Source organism: Brachyhypopomus gauderio, chromosome 9 (genome assembly GCF_052324685.1).
Source record: "Brachyhypopomus gauderio isolate BG-103 chromosome 9, BGAUD_0.2, whole genome shotgun sequence".
In the NCBI taxonomy this organism is placed as follows: Eukaryota; Metazoa; Chordata; class Actinopteri; order Gymnotiformes; family Hypopomidae; genus Brachyhypopomus; species Brachyhypopomus gauderio.
The window spans coordinates 3,119,926-3,137,311 of record NC_135219.1 but is presented as its reverse complement, the minus strand read 5'-3'; the positions used below and the strand labels follow the sequence as shown (position 1 = coordinate 3,137,311).

The 17,386-nt window shown below is 49.2% G+C and overlaps 3 protein-coding genes across 5 annotated transcripts in view; 2 read left to right on the top strand and 1 right to left on the bottom strand.

Annotated features, from left to right (window-relative positions):
- The window catches only part of trim67 (tripartite motif containing 67), a 22,010-nt gene extending 17,298 nt beyond the window's left edge, over positions 1-4,712 (top strand). For both annotated transcript variants that reach the window (XM_077016460.1, XM_077016459.1), the window contains 5 exons: positions 540-700; positions 1,429-1,567; positions 2,374-2,677; positions 3,525-3,687; positions 3,909-4,712. In XM_077016460.1, the coding sequence (XP_076872575.1) occupies positions 540-700; positions 1,429-1,567; positions 2,374-2,677; positions 3,525-3,687; positions 3,909-3,956 (815 nt within the window). In that variant the 3' untranslated portion in view covers positions 3,957-4,712. The remainder of the gene's footprint in view (positions 1-539; positions 701-1,428; positions 1,568-2,373; positions 2,678-3,524; positions 3,688-3,908) is intronic.
- On the bottom strand, positions 4,451-10,585 carry fsaf1 (40S small subunit processome assembly factor 1). 2 transcript variants are annotated; one of them, XM_077016463.1, is made up of 7 exons: positions 10,411-10,585; positions 8,786-9,045; positions 8,625-8,690; positions 7,943-8,038; positions 7,597-7,683; positions 7,376-7,416; positions 4,451-7,177 (listed from the first exon to the last, which is right to left on the bottom strand). In XM_077016463.1, exons 1-7 carry the CDS (start codon positions 10,421-10,423, stop codon positions 7,051-7,053), a joined length of 690 nt encoding a protein of 229 aa, XP_076872578.1. In that variant the 5' UTR covers positions 10,424-10,585; the 3' UTR covers positions 4,451-7,050. The 2 variants fall into 2 exon arrangements, with proteins under 2 accessions (XP_076872578.1, XP_076872577.1); XM_077016462.1 differs by lacking the exon at positions 10,411-10,585 and adding an exon at positions 9,863-10,098.
- Positions 10,124-17,386, top strand: gnpat (glyceronephosphate O-acyltransferase). The gene is made up of 16 exons (XM_077016461.1): positions 10,124-10,286; positions 10,542-10,733; positions 10,828-11,004; positions 11,481-11,610; positions 11,810-11,937; positions 12,258-12,333; positions 12,717-12,868; positions 13,011-13,141; positions 13,564-13,787; positions 14,353-14,604; positions 14,972-15,051; positions 15,293-15,433; positions 15,753-15,852; positions 16,354-16,447; positions 16,541-16,602; positions 17,093-17,386. Exons 1-16 carry the CDS (start codon positions 10,263-10,265, stop codon positions 17,134-17,136), a joined length of 2,007 nt encoding a protein of 668 aa, XP_076872576.1. The 5' UTR covers positions 10,124-10,262; the 3' UTR covers positions 17,137-17,386.

Here is a 17,386-nt window from a genome sequence, read left to right as displayed (position 1 = left end):
TGCTTTGTTCAAAAGAAACGTCCCCCAGAACTTTTCCGTCCCACCCCCAAACAGCCCCTTCCTCTTCCTGTGTAGAAGACACTGTGATCCAGGACGTCTGGCTGCCTTGCTCTGCTGATCCAGGATTTCCGTGTCTAATGTCTTATAGAGAGTTTGACTGAAAACACAAACATTAAAACAAACATTGCTTATGCGATTAGCAATGAATTAAAGCTAGAATCAGTATGTCTAAAAAGAAGCAACCCAGTAGCAATTAGTGGCAACTGCTAGCTACATGGAATTAGTGCTCAAACTACTCATTTAATCATCTAAAGAGAACCTATATTAACTGGTCTTAGGTCAGTATGGAAAGGCAACTTCTACGACCCGTGTTTGATCCAGTACTGTCCCTGCATGCGTGTTAGCAACACCGTCACCCACCCCTGCTCCTTTCCCACTAACTCAGGTTTGCTAACGCTAAGTGAGTCTTTTCCCGCTAACACTACGTTTGTCACCCTGCTGCCCCTGCTGGCCTGAACGTGGTACTGCGGTGTGCGCAGCCGAGAACCCCAACGCCCCGCCTGCTCCCCTGCTGCAGCTGGAGAAGTGCTGCATGCAGAACAACAGCGCCACCCTGGCCTGGAGGATAACTGCAGCCCAGACGCTGCCCGTGGAGGGCTACATCCTGGAGCTGGACGACGGGAACGGCGGGCAGTATCGGGTACGGCTCTACCCAGACTCTACCTGGACTCTAGCTGGACTCTAGCTGGACTCTAGCTGGACTTGTGCTATAGTACTTTAGAGTGGCTCTAATTTGGCTTGTGTTAGTTCTCTGTTATACATGCATCGACATTGACTGGAACTGGAACGTTCCGGATAATTAAGGGACTGTTGCTCTAATTCTGAGATTTCACACCTTTGCTCTTGAGAACTATGCTCGTTAAATCAGAATCAGCATCAGAATCAGAAATACTTTATTGATCCCAGGGGGAAATTGCTTATTACTGGGGAAGACTGGTCTTTTAGATTATGAATCCTTTCAGGGTTCTGGTGGATGTATGCTTTTACATTTTGTAAGTGGATAAAAGACACTTACAGCCCCTAAAATAACTTCATATAAATGTAAGCAGTTACTCTTGAAGTAACTCCAAACATCAATGCGCTGGTTTCTCAGCCTTGTGGGATTCACTGGTTGAGAAGTGCAGTGCATTTTTAAAGAACTCTTATTGAAATGGTGACTGAAACACATCACTGAGGGTCTGTTAGTGTGTGTAGCTAAAACATATCACACGAGATCTGTGTGTGTAGCTTTTTCTCCAAAATGCTCAAAGGATTCTCTCAGGTTTTAAAGATCAGCCCATTTTAGTTCATTGGCATGTGTGTAATGAGAACATGGTGCATATCTTGAGATCTTCCCAGATGTTTATTCCATGGCACTCTTTCTCCCAGGAGGTGTACGTGGGGAAGGAGACAGTGTGCACCGTAGATGGCCTCCACTTTAACAGCTCCTACAACGCACGAGTCAAAGCCTACAACTCTGCTGGTGTCGGGGCTTACAGCAAGACTGTAGTCTTAAAGACATCCGACGGTTAGCTGCCCTCTTGCTCTCTTTCTCACGTCTCTCTGCATGTCTCATCACAGGCCAACTGCTGTCTCTCTCTTCTCCTCCCCTCACCTCCCTTCTCCTCTCTAATACGAAATAAAGCCTCATTGATCACGAAACCAAAGGACCCCTGATGGACAGGGGTTGCTTTTGTTAGTGCCTGAGGAAAACTCTGCTCTAATCCAAACTCTGCTCCATCTCCTTTGGTCGACTGAGACACGGGAGCCTGCTGTGAGATAATGAAAACACCACTGTGATGTCACAATGGAAGCTGTGAGGAGATCAAACCACTGCTGTGATGTCACAGTGGAATCCATGAAAAGATCAAACCACTGCTGTGATGTCACAGTGGAATCCGTGAAAAGATCAAACCACTGCGGGAGCTGTAATGTTTATTAATCATGCGTTAAACTTGGTTTAAACAGAGCTCACAAGAACAGCAACGATATGTAATAGTGATGACCTTTGTTGTTTAAATGTCTGACCCAGGGTAGGAGGAGGTGAGGAGGACAGAATAGTTGCCCTTAAACAGTTGCCCAGTCAGGCTGTTTCAGAGTGGACAACACCAGTTAGATTCAGGTCCACCAGGACCACCAGGACCAGGTCCTTCTCTGGTCTAGCCGAGGAAGAGCCTGGCACCCACACTCATGCATTTGTCTGCCCTACACAGGACATATAACACCCATGCAGTTCTCTCTCTATAGATGTACCTGCTTTGCTAATGGTCTTACAGCATCATCCCTGTTGTGGGTTTGTTAAAGACTGGCTACTGTCGCCTTTCTCTGCAACAGTGGCCTGGTTCACCTTTGACCCTACCTCAGCGCACCGGGACATCGTCCTGTCCAATGACAACCAGACGGCGAGCTGCAGCAGCTACGACGACCGAGTGGTGCTGGCCACCGCCACCTTCTCCAAGGGCACGCACTACTGGGAGCTCAGCATCGACCGCTACGACAACCACCCGGACCCCGCGTTCGGCGTGGCCAGGGTCAGCGTGGCCCGGGACGCCATGCTGGGCAAGGACGACAGGGCCTGGGCCATGTACGTGGACAACAACCGCTCCTGGTTCATGCACAACAACTCGCACACCAGCAGGTAGGTGGCACCAGCGAGCTAGAGTGTGCTAATGCAATGCGTCATTCGAGGCCTCCTATTTTGTACAATTTCCTAGTGCTTTATGGAGTGTCCTAATGCTTCTAGAAGAAAGCTTTTATATTTTTTGCTGTCCGTAGTTGGTTAGGATTTCTGGGCTAAGGTGAGTCTTAACGTGAGTCTGAATTCAGCTTACATGTTGTACGGAGACATTGGGGAGACGCAGGAGAGGACACGTAAACACTGCCACGGGCACCTGATAAGGCTGGGACGTTTTTTACGGTCCTTGACAGTGTCCCACAGAAGATGAGCAGAAGTTGTTTGAAAGTTGACATCTTTCGTCGTGCAGTACCCAACAGACACGGCCATTTACATAAAGTCAGGTGGAGCACGGGGGTTTATACCTCCAACCCCTTTACCACAGCAGCAACCATAGACAACCCACAGTGGTCCTACATTTGTGCTTTTGAATGGAGGTGTTCTGGAGAGAAAGATCTTCTGAGGGAAATTGAACATGTAAATGTAAATTGTTCTGTAACTCGCATGTCTGTGGCCGTCTTTAAAGGTTACGAATCGAGATGTTATTTGTTCACTCTCTTTGGTTTAATGGATTGAGGAATTAAATAAATCAACGAAATAAAAGAACAGATTTTGCCACCAGACAGGAAAAGTGGGCGAGTTATAATTGTCCCTGCCTTCTCCTGAGATACAAAATGATCAATTTACAGGCACTCAGAAAGTTCTAGAAAACGTTAATAGGCTGGCTTCAACGGAGTCTCCTCTCACCTAAGGAGTCCGTGAAGATCCTTATGTTTGTTCCTTTTTGCCCCTTTCACTCTTTCCCTCGCAGGGCTGAGGGGGGGATAGCCAAGGGCTCCACAGTGGGGATCCTACTGGACCTGACGAAGCATACCCTCACGTTCTTCATCAACAAGGAGCAGCACGGCCCTGTGGCCTTCCAGAACCTGGAGGGCGTGTTCGTGCCGGCCATCAGCCTCAACCGCAACGTGCAGGTGAGTGCTGCCCCCCCCCGCCAGCCTGTGACCCTCCCCTCAAACTCTTGTCCACCTTAAAGCTTAAGGGCGGCCCGTGAGGATGCCCGACTGAAAAGGTCCGTGAAGACCTCGCTCACCTTCGCCACGTCCACTTCACCTCAGTGTCACTTTGGAATGCGATCCGGACACAGCTGACAGAATGACCTAAGACATATTTCTTGCGTGTCCTTCTGTTACAGGTGACCCTAATGACAGGTCTAGAAGTGCCAAAGAACATCCAACAATGACCTCTGGCCTGCAGGAACCATCTGCGCACTTCTGGACCAGACTGAAGGGCGTGGCCTCACGGGGCAAAGCTCCGCCTTTCAGTGGCAGATCAAAGAGGACAATTATATTATTATTACTATTATTTATTCATTCTCTACCCTCCCCAGTCATTTGCATCTCTGTGTACTGTCACCGTGTTGCTGTAGCCCCGGGCTCCAGGGGCCCCCAGGGGCTTCTCTGCACCTGGACCCCCCCCCAGGAAACATGAGTAAATTTGGCATCCCAACAAAACAAGCTCCTTAAACACCACAGTGGCAGGCTCAGATCCAGCCTGGAAAACACTATTACACACAATCGCATATGTAAGAAAATGTACAGCAATGTCGTAGACCATCTCATCATGCGTTTATTGTTTGATAAGGAACCGTGCATCACCTCTGGTCTGACCATGACGTTCCAGACGGTCTTGACGTCAGGATAACCCTCAGGTCTTTGTGCCAGACTTCACTCTGCCGTCAGTCCCGGCTGAGATCAAAGGCACGTGGGCTTTTTTTTTCCAGTTTAGAGAAACAGGTGCAACTGTCCTTTAGCCACAAGCTCCGCATACTGTCAGGTGACCACACCACACCGCCCAAATCTCAGGCCCAGCCAACACACGCTCCAGACATGGGTCAAAGGTCATATTGAAAGCAGAATTCTCTGGAACAATATTCCTCTTCAGCGCTAAGCTGAGGCCGTGTCTGGAAAACCGACCTGATGCGGACAACCTGCACGTTTGGCATTCCGAAAAACTCACATCTTGTGTTTCAGGACTTTGTCCGCACAACAGAAACATTCTGTGCCAACTGGGTTAGTCAGATTTGTGGAATGTTTACATAACTTTTGCCAAAATGTATAAGCTGCTGACTGAAGGACACACACACACACATACAAAACGCTTTGCTGCTTACGTTGTTATTTCCAGTCAAATGTTTAGCCAGCATCTAAGACTAATGTCTTTCACACTGTGATATATTTACGTAAGAATTACATTCCAGAGTAGAATTTATGAAGTTAACGAAGATATCCTTTACATTAGCTAGTGGAATATGTTTTAAAACCTGATCTTATTTTCTGAGTTCTGAATGAAACTTTGCTCCTGTATAGTTCAAAGGTATTGTGAGAAACGCATTGAGGTTGTTCTGCATGGCGTATAACTGTAAATATGGAAAACCTACTGGAGCCGTTATTAGCATGAGGTTTATGGTATTTTAAGCTTATCGTGTATATATCGTAATGAAGATAAACGGAGATGTTGCCGACTGCCCTCTAGTGTTTGGTTTAAATATGACAAGAATTGCAGTCAATTTTCATAACCAATATACTATACTTTTATCTGTATAAAGTATAGCACAGAGCAGTCATTGTTGGGACTGTACCATGAAGCCATAGTTACTATTTTCAGTTAAAGGTGCCATTACTTTATATATAAATTCAATTTAAAAAATCTATCAACTATGGGCTCAAACAGCTCTGCAACACTAAATGATGGAGATGACAGCATCGGGTAGTCCAGACATATTTTCAATAAAAATAACCACCATCATAATCATAACAGAAATATGTGAAAATGAGGATTGGGGTTTTAGATTTGAGTTGTAAATAGTCTTATGCAATGCTATGTAAGTGGGTGTAACAGAACTCAAAACCACAGGTAACTTCACTGCTGTTCTTTACAGGATCTAGTGCACAATGGTGCCCCCTGTAAAGAACAGCAGTACCACCTCAGCTCAGCCCTGCAGGACACTATACCCAGTGTTCCCACCAACACAAGGTCTCCTGTCCTCAACGACGGCGTGCCCGTCTGGGAGACGTTCGTGTTACGCTGCGGGGGACCCGATGTTCTCACAGCGAGACTCAGTGCACTGGCACCGTTTGCTGACGCACCTCTGGGACCAACACAAACCGCTTGTCAAAGCAAGACGTCCCGATGAAGCACACCATTATTAAAGGGATAGACGTAGGTGGGCGGGGCAGATCCCACTCAGGGGAGGAGCCTGCTGTTCCTTAGCTGAGGAGACATTTAATTGGGCAGCTAGACCAAGTTGTCCCTATCTGCACTAATTAGCAGGTAGAATTAATGAAGCCACCTGGGTGGCAGAAATGGAGGGCCAGGAAGAACATTACATCACAGGAACAGCATGTGGGTTCCAAAGTGACTGGGAACCAGTGTGATGATCTTAATGGTGAAGGTGTGATTTACAATGTGTGGTAAGCCCCTGGAAAATAACTATGCCTCCCATAGAAGAGGGAGCTGTCGGGAAACAGGTCAGAACTTGACGAACTTTCAGGGTGCTAAGAAATGGTTGTCTAGTGAAGAGGCTGGATTTGATTCAACATTTAGACCCAAACACTGACACACATTTCTGTAATTAGTTTTTATATGTACAGTAGCATGGAGGTTCACCAGACTTGAGAAGTCCATGACACACAATGTGTAGGGATGCTGCTGAGATCAGAAGGCACAAAGCACACATTCACGCACACACACACACACACACTAACAGCCCTGAGGAGTCTTTAGCTTCTCTCCATAGCGCGCACACACACCACCATGAGGGGTGTGTGGCATCCCTGAACTACGCCGAGCCCTTTAGGGGATTATGAGTGAGCGGTTATATGCAGGTGTGTGTTGTAGTTCTGTGCTTCTCCCTCTTAAAGCTACTGTATGTGCTCTTGGTTTCTCTCCTCCTGCCAGTGTGAACATTTTGTACTTTGTGATTTGTATATTTAAACAATCGCATTATACCTGACATTGTTTTCATACTATAGTGTGTAAAATCAAATGTTATCTCCTTTTCATAAATTATCAAAACTGTGATGGCCAGAAGAGGGAGGTGTGGTCTCTTTTGTTTCATAAGAGCATCTCCACATCACACACACAATTCAACAAACAATTGTACAGCATCTTGAAGTCCCCCACATTCGTTAAAGTCCTGAACAGTCAGTAAATAACTGAGGTTGACGGAGGGCTGGCCCGGTCAGAGACGTGCGCACTAGCCATGTGCCCTTCTCTCGCTCACTTCCTCCATGTGCCCTTCTCTCGCTCACTTCCTCCATGTGCCCTTCTCTCGCTCACTTCCTCCTCTTCCTGTTCATTTTCTGAATGTCACTGGTGTTCACCATGAGGACGCCGTCCTTAAAGCGGCCTCTCAGGCCCGTCAGCTCCCTGCCAGAGGGGGCAGTCTTGTGCCTCTCAGTCCTGCAAACCAGGCAAGAGAAACAGTCAATCACCACCGTCACTTCATGTTATGGTAATGAAATATTGTACAATTTAGTTTGGACTTAACCCTATTCCAGTTTGAGGGGTTTTGGTCAAATGTATATTAACTTTAAAGCCGAATTTTCTTTGTGAAGTTTAACCATAAATGTGGAAGAAGGTAATACGATAAGTACGTACCTCTGTCTCCCAGACTTCTTCTTCTTCTTCCTCTGCGTGTGCTGGATAACAGTGCAAAAGCAATATTTGATATCTACATCATCCCAACATGAGGACAGATTATCCTCATTTAACTGCTCTAACTGACATGGTCTTTGTTACTACACGTAGACGAGACATGGTACGAAACACAAAATATCCCAACAGATCTGGGTTCTCATTCAAAACGCAGAGCGACTTACAGACTTCGCCTCCTCCTTTTCTTTCAGTCTCTTCTCCTTCACCATTTTCTGGTACACTTTGTAATTCACGTACTCCTTCTTCGGAGGCTAACGAGAGCAAAAACAAGACACTGCCCATTTGCCGATTGAGACCAAGTCGCCTTTTCCAGACTTCATTCACACAGACACGACACATTTGGCAACATGCAGCTATCTGGTTCGCCGATGTAAGTAACTACGTAAATGGATTCTGACATTTAGGGCACCGTTTTGAAAACATGTCAATTCGCCACTCGTCTGCATCACGCAGACCTCCAGGCTGAAGTGTCTAGGGGACAAGGAAATGGGACATGGCCGTGCAGCCTACCCTAGCTCCCAGCATTATGGCTCGCTCCTGCTCGAAAACCCTCTGTTCCTGCTTCTGGAAACCCGTGATTCCGAACCGGTGGACGTCCAGCCGGGCCTGTGGAACAGAGCAACACCACGCCGTTAGTCCCAGCCTGGTATCTACTTAATAAATAGACGAGGACCTGAACCTCGTGATTCCTGAAGGGAAGATGGAGGTCTTAGCCAGCATTACAATCCATAATCAGACTGGAAATACAGTCCCAAATCAAATAAATCAAATATATTTGTATAGCGCTTTTCACAACACATGTTGTCACAAAGCGCTTTACAGGATTTACAAGGTTAACAATACTATGGGTCCAAATCCCTAATGAGCAAGCCAAAGGCGACAGTGGCAAGGAAAAACTCCCTAGATGGTGGGGAATAGGAAGAAACCTCGGGAGGACCAAGACTCAAAAGGGAACCCATCCTCCATTGGGCGGCCCGTTAACACACAAATTACACATACGAACACACAAGTCACAAATAAATCACACAATCAGGTTAAGTATAAGGTAACTAGAATGAAAGTTCTGGGTGTTGATATTGTCAATGTAAATGTCTTGTGATAAACGCCAGGTTTTCATTCCGTGTCGGAGCAGAATAATCAGACTCTAGACACATACCTGATATAACAAGGTGACAAACTATGACTTCATTACCTGTTCTATGCTCAACACTTCATGTGGGTCTTTTTTCTTGTGGTCTTTTTTCTTTACTTCAGAGGGCTGGTGATATACATAGAAAGAAGGTAGTTATGACAAGATTAAAAAATATTCCACAGATTCACGTATTCTTTAAAAAGTTATGAAATTCCACCTACTTTGGACTCTGGTTTAGGAGCCTTCTTTAATGTATTCTTCTTTAGAGGATCCAGGAATGTAACAATCTCTACGTTTGACTGCTTTGGTGCTGGAGCTGGGTTTTGGGGGTCTGTGTGCGGTGCCCCAGACTCGGGGACGGTATCGACAGTCAAGTGACCAGAGTCTGCTTTTACAACGCCGGTGTTCTCATCGAGCTCATCATGGCCTTTACTTTTCCTTTTCTTGTGCTTTTGTGATTGTCTGTCTTGTCCTCCCTTTCCTAGAGAGAGAGAGAGAGAGAGAGAGAGAGAGAGAGAGAGAGAGAGAGAGGGGCAGCAAGTCGGTAAGCGTTCATTTGAACTTTTGCCAAGCAATAATGAATCTTCGCATCTATGCAGGAGTAAATGAAACAGTGGTAATGGCTTCTAACTCTAGTACTGTGTTCAGTCTGATGCAAATAACCTTATTTTGCCTGGAACTCACTCGAGAAGCTGATTTGCACTTTAGAACATTTCAGTTACTTTTCCCCTTATCTGCAGTAAATACAACTGCAGTGAACTGAAGCATTAAAAAGTATGTTAATATTCTTTACGTGTGATATGGAGGAACCTCTTAAAGAGACTAACAGTATATTACTAGTGTAAGCAGGCCCAGATACAAAGGCCATGTCGTCCAGGGCAGAGGTGGACATCCCAGGTTCAGGAAGTAAAAGTCCTCACCAGGATTTTGCTCAGACTCCTTGGATCGTGTTGATTCCACCAATTTTACCTGCTGGCACTAAACCCAGCAAGCTTGAGTAAAATCCTGGGAAGGAGTTTTACTTTCTGAACCTGGAATATCCACCTCTGCTCCAGGGACCTTTAACTGTTGTGGTTCAGTCAACGAATACACAATTTTACAACATTCACACGTAACAGTTAACAGAGAAATACTACAGAAAACACCCTACATTATAGTAAACCTATTATAGTTTAATAAACCCTCTTTTACTTGATAGTTGCCATGTGAACAGCACTGATATCTAGGTTAGCTGGCGGGCTAGCCGGCTTAGCTCCCACGCTAGCCCCCGTTAGCATGTTGGGTATTCCCGCACTAACCAAAGTCATACAGCGTGTTGAGAACTTGCTCCAAGAAGCTGTGATCCACATCGGACCCCGCGCCGCCGTCCTCCCGCTCTCGCTTCATGTCGCTTCGGTAACAACTGTGGTCTTAACTAAAGCTCCAGAAGCTAAAGGCTAGCCCCGGAATCACCTCACGCGCACAGCCTCACGCGCGCACAACGAAGCGCTTCCGCCGTGCGCGCGACGTGCCCCTCGCGGCCGCCGTCGCTGCTCTCGCGCTTCCAGGAAGTAGAAACATCGCCTGATTTATTATTTTTTTTCCCTGACACCGCCCATGTGCAGCCAGCGGAGCGTTTAACCGACGGTTGTGCCGCGGGTGTCCGACACAGCGGTCCGGTTCGTTCGCTGATGGTGTACTAGACGGTTCCGAGGCGGAATGGCGTCCAGAGTGCTGTATTCGGTACGTGTGGCGAACCCGCCCTCACCACTGCAGATGTCACCGCGATTAGTTTGTCGAGCTCGTCAATTAACCGCGTGCACGTCGTTAATGTGATATAAGTCGGCACAAACATGGTTGTTCTCACCTCTGGAAAACATGTGCAGAAATAACGTTCATAGTAGTTACTCTTAAAAAAAAGTAAATTCTGTTGTGGTCCAGCAACAGTTGCGGTGTCGGAAGACGAACATTAAAAGTGCACGTGTGTATTTTGTGAAGGCCAGGGAGGCCGGGCTGGAGAGGAGGGACGAATTCGAGGACATCCTGGAGGAGAGACGCGCGTCCAGCGACCTGCGCTACGCGCTCAAGTGCCACGCGCCCGCGCTCTACAGGGGGCTCGCGCCCTGCACGGCGCGCGCGCTCAAGGGCCTCGTGCTGCAGTCCGACACGCTGCAGCACGTCATCGGACAGGTGAGGCACGAGCGCAAGCGTCAAAACTGTAATCCCATTGGCGAGACACTGATTTAGTATTTTAAGTGGGCGTGGCGGTCATTCCCCCCCGTAGGTGTCCGCGGAGTGCGGGGAGGTGCGCGAGGCTGTGCAGGAGGAGGCCTCTCACGTGCTGGAGGAGATGGCCCACCGCCTTCAACTTGGCACCGTCCGCTTCTTCGCCTACATGCTGAGCAAGGCCTTCAAAACTATCTTCAGGAGCGTGCGGGTCAACGAGGAGGGCATCCAGAGAGTGAGTCCAGCAGGGGGCGCTGTTCCCACACCTCACCTGCGTCTCCCTGCCCTGGTGTTGGGGCGTCATCGCGTCTCCCTGCCCTGGTGTTGGGGCGTCACCTGCGTCTCCCTGCCCTGGTGTTGGGGCGTCACCTGCGTCTCCCTGCCCTGGTGTTGGGGCGTCACCTGCGTCTCCCTGCCCTGGTGTTGGGGCGTCATCCCCCTAAAAAGAGCTGAAAGTCCTGCACAGAGATCTTACACATGGTCTTCTGGCCTGTGACGTTAGCGTTTTGTCTAATGATGATTTTGAGAAGTTCCATCTTTGGACGTTGCTTGACCCCTTTTGACTAATGGGTGTATTTATTAGTTTATATGATCTTTTTTATACCATGTTGAAGTGTAATTAGTGGTATTGGTCATTTTGAATGTGTTGATTGATTAGGTGATGGATCGTGTTGGTTTATTTGTATTGATTGTGTTGGTTGATGGTTCCAGCTCCAACATGCTATTCAGGAGCACCCGGTGGTTCTTCTGCCCAGTCACCGCAGCTACATGGATTTCCTGATGATGTCATACATCCTGTACACCTATGACCTGTCCCTGCCCGTCATCGCCGCGGGGATGGGTGTGTATCCGTTCTTCAGTTGTGTTTAGTTTATATATCACATTTAACATCCTGGGTGATCTGGGGATAGAAATAAACAGTGAATGGTGTGAGAAGTTCATGTATACTCTGTGTTTGGTGATCTTCATCATGTCTGGGCCCAGTGGGGTGATTCTGGCGTACGTGTGCGGTCCAACTGAACCCTGCCGTGTCCTTCCAGACTTTATGAGTATGAAGATCATCGGGGAGATGCTGCGTATGTCGGGGGCCTTTTTCATCCGCCGCTCGTTTGGGGGAGATAAACTCTACTGGGCTGTCTTCTCTGAATACGTGAAGACCATGCTGAGAGTAAGATCCATCCGTCCATCCATCCATCCATCCATCCATCCATCCATCCAATCATTAATTATCCATTCAATCCTACACTTACATTATTTGTATCCAAGAAATGCAAAATATATGATCATTTCACTGAGATCCCAAAAACTGTTAAAACAAAGAAGCAGGTTTCCTGCTACGCAGCAGACACTCCGTATGTGTCTCCCTCCCGTATGTGTGTGTGTGTGTCTCTCCCCCCGTATGTGTCTCCCCCCCTCTGTGTCCCCGTTTCCCGTCCCTGCGCCGTGCGTCCTGATTCCGTCTCCTCGGCTGTGTGCTGATTTCCACAGACAGGCTACGCGCCCATCGAGTTCTTCCTGGAAGGAACCAGGAGTCGGACGGGGAAGTCCCTGACGCCCAAGACAGGTGATCTGATGTTACCCCTCAAACGACGGGCAGAATCTCACTCTGCCAGGTTGGGGGGGGGGGGGGGGGGGTGGGGGGCTGCCTTATTCTCCGCCAAAATAAATTTGGGAGCAGTTGCACAATGGAATCTCGGGCAGCGTCTGATTGAATGGTGCTGTGTTATTGATGGGGGAGGTTGCTGAACTCAACGAGCCAGACTGAGGTGTGTAGGATGAAACACCGATCTGGTCATCCATCAGAGAGCAGCAAAAAAACCCCCAACACAAATAGGATTTATGGGAAAAAACAGTCACACTTCAGAACACCAGTATCTGTCTGCTGTGTCAGCCGACCCAATACACACACACTCTCTCTCTCTCTCTCTCTCTCCCTCTCTCTCTCAGGTCTACTGAATATTGTCATGGAGCCCTTCTTTAAAGGGGAAGTGTTTGACGTTAACCTGGTCCCCGTCAGTATTAGTTATGATAGGATTCTGGAAGAGTCTCTGTATGCACGAGAGCTCCTCGGTGTCCCGAAGCCCAAAGAGACCACGTCTGTGAGTTACCATCCCACACCTTTCCTGACGGCTTCAGCAGCAAACGGACCGAACTTCCTTCTTTAAACACAGTAGAATCACTACATAGGCCTATATGAACTACATGATCTGACGAACGTTAACATCCTGCTCGCTCTCTCAGGGTCTTCTGAAAGCCAGACAGGTCCTGCGTGAGGACTACGGGACCATGCACGTCTACTTCGGGCGTCCCGTGTCCGTGCGCGCTCTGGCTCAGGGACGAATTAACCGCTCCCAGTACAACCTGGTACCCAGGTGAGACGGCTTCCCCCAGTACGACCCTGTCCCGCGCACACCTGTCCCGCGCTCACCTGTCCCGCGCTCACCTGTCCCGCGCTCACCTGTCCCGCACTCACCTGTCCCGCGCTCACCTGTCCCGCGCACACCTGTCCCGCGCACACCTGTCCCGCGCACACCTGTCCCGCGCACACCTGTCCCGCGCTCACCTGTCCCGCGCTCACCTGTCCCGCGCTCACCTGTCCCGCACACCTGTCCCACCACGCTGATCCTCTCCCACCAGGATCAGGTTCCCTTACTGGTCCAGTTCTTTAACGAAAAACACGAGGTGGTTGTTTATTCACGTGCGTGTTTGTTCACGTGAGTGCACGTGTGTTGATGTGCGTGCACGTGTGTTGATGTGCGTGCACGTGCGTTGATGTGCGTGTACGTGTGTGCAGACACATCCCCCAGAGGGCGTGTGCGGAGGCCCAGGCCCTGGTGAGCGACGTGGCGTTCCGTCTGCTGCGTCTGCAGGAGCAGGCGATGGTTCTCAGGCCCTGGACCCTCGTAGCCACGCTGCTGCTCCAGAACCCCGACGGCATGGACCTGTCCCACCTCGCCGAGCAGGCCTCCTGGCTCCGACGCCTGGCCCTCGCCTTCGGGGCCTTCCTGGACTGGCCCGGTAGGACACGCAGCTGCCCTGTAGTCAGCACCACGGGTCACACGTGTTGTAACGGTCTCTGTCGTTTAAACTACGGTTATCGTCATGACCGTGACACCAGTGTTGCCAAAGCAAGAGGACATGTTTTGTAAAAGCAAATATCGGCCCCCCTCATCTCTCTCTGCCTCTCTCCACCTCTCTACCTCCTTCTCCAACTCTTTCCACCTCTCTCTCTCTCTGTCCCTCTCTCTCTCTCCCCCTCCCTCCCTCTCTCTCTCTCTCCACCTCTCTACCTCCTTCTCCAACTCTCTCCACCTCCCTTTCTCTGTCTCTCCATGTCTCTCTCTCTCTCTCTCTCTCTGTCCCTCTCTCTCTCTCCACCTCTCTACCTCCTTCTCCAACTCTTTCCACCTCTCTCTCTCTCTCTCTCTCTCTCTCTCTCTCTGTCCCCCTCTCTCTCCACCTCTCTACCTCCTTCTCCAACTCTTTCCACCTCTCTCTCTCTCTCTCTCTCTCTCTCTCTCTCTCTCTCTCTCTCTCTCTCTCTCTCTCTCTCTCTCTCTCTCTCTGTACCTCTCGCCCTCAGATTGTGAACCCTGCAGTAAGGTGGTCAGCTCCAGCCTCACACTGCACAAGAACCTAGCCTATGTGTCTGGGGGGCGTGTGCGACTACACATGGCCGAGACGCCGGGGGCGGAGTCTAGCGCAGAGGAGAGTGTGTTTAACCGGGCGGTCAGCGTGCTCTCTTGCGCCTCCTACAGGAACCAGATCCTGCACGTGTTTGTGAGGCCCGCCCTCCTGGCTGTGGCCTTACAGTCCGCCAACTCAACCAGGAAAGGTGAGCAGCTACCTGTGTGTGTGTGTTTGTGTTTGTGTGTGTGTGTGTGTGTATTAACTGGCAAGGAATACATATATTTTTATGAATACTTATTAAATGGTTTCTTTTTATCAGACTTTTTATTGAATCAATACTGATATTGCAGTTATCTTGTAAATTACAGTACATCAAAATGAAAAACACGGGATGCCCACTTAATTTAAAAATTCATTCAACACAATATTCCTGAATGGAGTTTTAGCCATTTTAATAAAGCCTCAGAGCAGAGGCACACGGCTTCTTGTATGCGCTGTGAGACTGTCTGGGAAGAACGGGTGGGGGAATCCTGTTGAGTGAGATTCAGGCTGACTGGGGCTTCCTGTTCCAGACGAGGTCTACAACTGCTTCAGCTTCCTGCGGAGTGTCTTCTCCAACGAGTTCATCCTCTGCCCCGGAGCCGCCGTGCAGGTACGACCTTTCTCTCTTATCTGGGGTTTGATCAGCCTACCCTCATGTTCTGGGCTCCGCCCACAGCTCCGCCCTCATCCTTGTAAAGGAGGGCAGTGGAAAATTCCACCAGCTCCACACACCGTATTAGATGTTGGAGCGTGTGCAAATAAAAAATCTCAATAGAATCTGACTCTAAGATCTCAGATTAGATGTGTGTGTTTGTGTGTGTGTATGTATGTATGTGTGTGTGTGTGTTTAGGACTTCGAGGAAGCGTGTTACCTCCTGGAAAAGTGTGGAGCTGTGCAGGACTTGCAGCAGGACATTGTGATGTCCCAGAGTGGACACACTGTCCTGACCTTCCTGTGTTCAGTGCTGGACCCGTTCCTGCAGGGATACCAGGTAACGTTAGGTAGTACCGCCCACCCACACGCCCACACCCCCACACACACCCCCACGCCCCCACACACACCCCCACGCCCCCACACACCTCCACACGCCCCCACACACCTCCACACGCCCCCACACGCCCACACACACCCACACACCCACTCCAACATGTACCATCACACCAACAGGCACCCACATCACCAGGCACCAACACTACAGCAATGGAACTCCCCAAAAACGTCCTCAAAACAGCTCACAAGTGTATTATCAAGCCTGTTTTAAACATTGTATGTGTGTATGTGTGTGTGTGTGTGTGTGTGTGTGTGTGTAGGTGGTGTGTCGGTATCTATGTGAGGAAATGGCGGAGAACCTGCCTGAGAACAAGTTTGTTCCTGCTGTGAGGAACTTCACTCTTCACCTCATCCTAGCGGGTACCCACATTCTAACCCTCATTATATCATGTAGCCAATCACGGCCAGCCGTCCCGTCTCTGGTTGTGTACGTGAGTTACTGCTTTGTCACTCTAGTGCTTAACACAGAAGAAAGTCAACTATAAACTGTCAGACAAAGGAGAAAAGATTAATACGCCAGGAGGCCCAGAACGTTGTGCCTCTGTGAATCTGAGCTGCAGTCAGACTTTTGGGTCTGTTTGGGTCAAACTATTTATTGCTGATCTAGCACTAGTTGTTTGCTTTTCTTGTCATATTGATGGCTCTTACATGGACAAAAAAGATCTGATCCCAGACCAGCCCATGCACACCGAGACAGAGCCGATGTATCTGGGCTTTAGTAAACTCGCTGTCTTCGTGCCTGCATGTCTATGGTTGTAGACTTTCGGTTTTGTTGTGCACGAGAAGCCTGTTTAGAGCTCCTCTCTCCTCTCGTCCCCCTGTGCTGCGTCTTCCTCCCCATCGTCTTCCTCGCTGCTGCAGGGACTCTGAAGTGCTACGAAGCCTTATCTTCAGACGTGCAGAAGAATGCCCTCGCTGCTCTGGTCCAGCTCAAGGCTGTCAGGAGGGTCAAAGTGTAAGTTGCCTTCCAGCCTTTCCTCCATTCTGTAATGGCCTGGTGGGAAGGTGTGATCTGACGGAGGCGCCCGGGTTGTTTCTCCCCCCGCAGTGGCGATCAGGTGCTGCTGAAAGTCAACAAGACGACAGTGGAGTCGTTGGAGGAAGCTCTGGGTACGGCCGAGGCTCCGTCTCGTCACGCAACATTTGTGGCTTGTGTAAAACCACTTAAGGAATTTACATGCACAGCAAAGTTTTTAGGACTTGCAACTTTTCAACTTGCGACTTTTAGTGAAATATGCACAGAATCATGCAGTACTGTATTACTGTACTGCACGTAAAACACACCCACACATACACACACCCACAAATGCTGTGCTACTGAAAGTGAAACCTAGCTAGGCCACATTAGCATAACATTAGCTAGCATAGCGCTGTGTTGGAGGGCATGATGTCTTTTATTACCCAGTTTCCTGGAGGGTTTACCACAGAAGTCGGCAGCGTCAGGACAATGACTACGCGCGTTCCTGCGCTAAGCGCTTTGTCGTGCCGACGCTGCTAATTTCTGTGGCAAACCCTCTAGAAGTTCCTCCGCTACGCTAACGTGCGTTTCTCTTCTGTGCTAATCTCTGTGTATTTACCTCTGCTTTGCTCCAACCCTCAGGGGGCCGGATTGCTCCGCAGAAACCCGTCTGCGCTCGACTGTGAGCGCGTGTCTTACTCCGGAGGCGGGAGAGATGCCCATGAGGTCTGCAGTTCTCGCCTCCTTCATCACCATAATGGCACATTTCCTGAAGCTGCACGGCGTTGCTGACTACAAAGACCGTTTGTCGTTGGGCTTTAAAGAGACTTCACGGGTTCACCATCTGGGATGTTCTCTCTGTGATATGGAGCTGCATCTTCCTCACACACACACACTCTCTCTCTCTCTCTCTCTCTCTCTCTCTCTCTCTCTCTC

Excerpts from the sequence above, each read along its gene's own strand:
- fsaf1 (XM_077016462.1), bottom strand. The coding sequence starts at position 9,950 with ATGAAGCGAGAGCGGGAGGACGGCGGCGCGGGGTCCGATGTGGATCAC. Across the intron at positions 9,046-9,862 it reads CAACACGCTGTATGACTTTG|GAAAGGGAGGACAAGACAGA; the intron begins GTTAGTGCGGGA and ends CTCTCTCTCTAG. Across the intron at positions 7,684-7,942 it reads CCATAATGCTGGGAGCTAGG|CCTCCGAAGAAGGAGTACGT; the intron begins GTAGGCTGCACG and ends TGCTCTCGTTAG.
- gnpat (XM_077016461.1), top strand. The coding sequence starts at position 10,263 with ATGGCGTCCAGAGTGCTGTATTCG. Across the intron at positions 11,005-11,480 it reads ACGAGGAGGGCATCCAGAGA|CTCCAACATGCTATTCAGGA; the intron begins GTGAGTCCAGCA and ends TGATGGTTCCAG. Across the intron at positions 15,853-16,353 it reads TCTTCACCTCATCCTAGCGG|GGACTCTGAAGTGCTACGAA; the intron begins GTACCCACATTC and ends TCGCTGCTGCAG.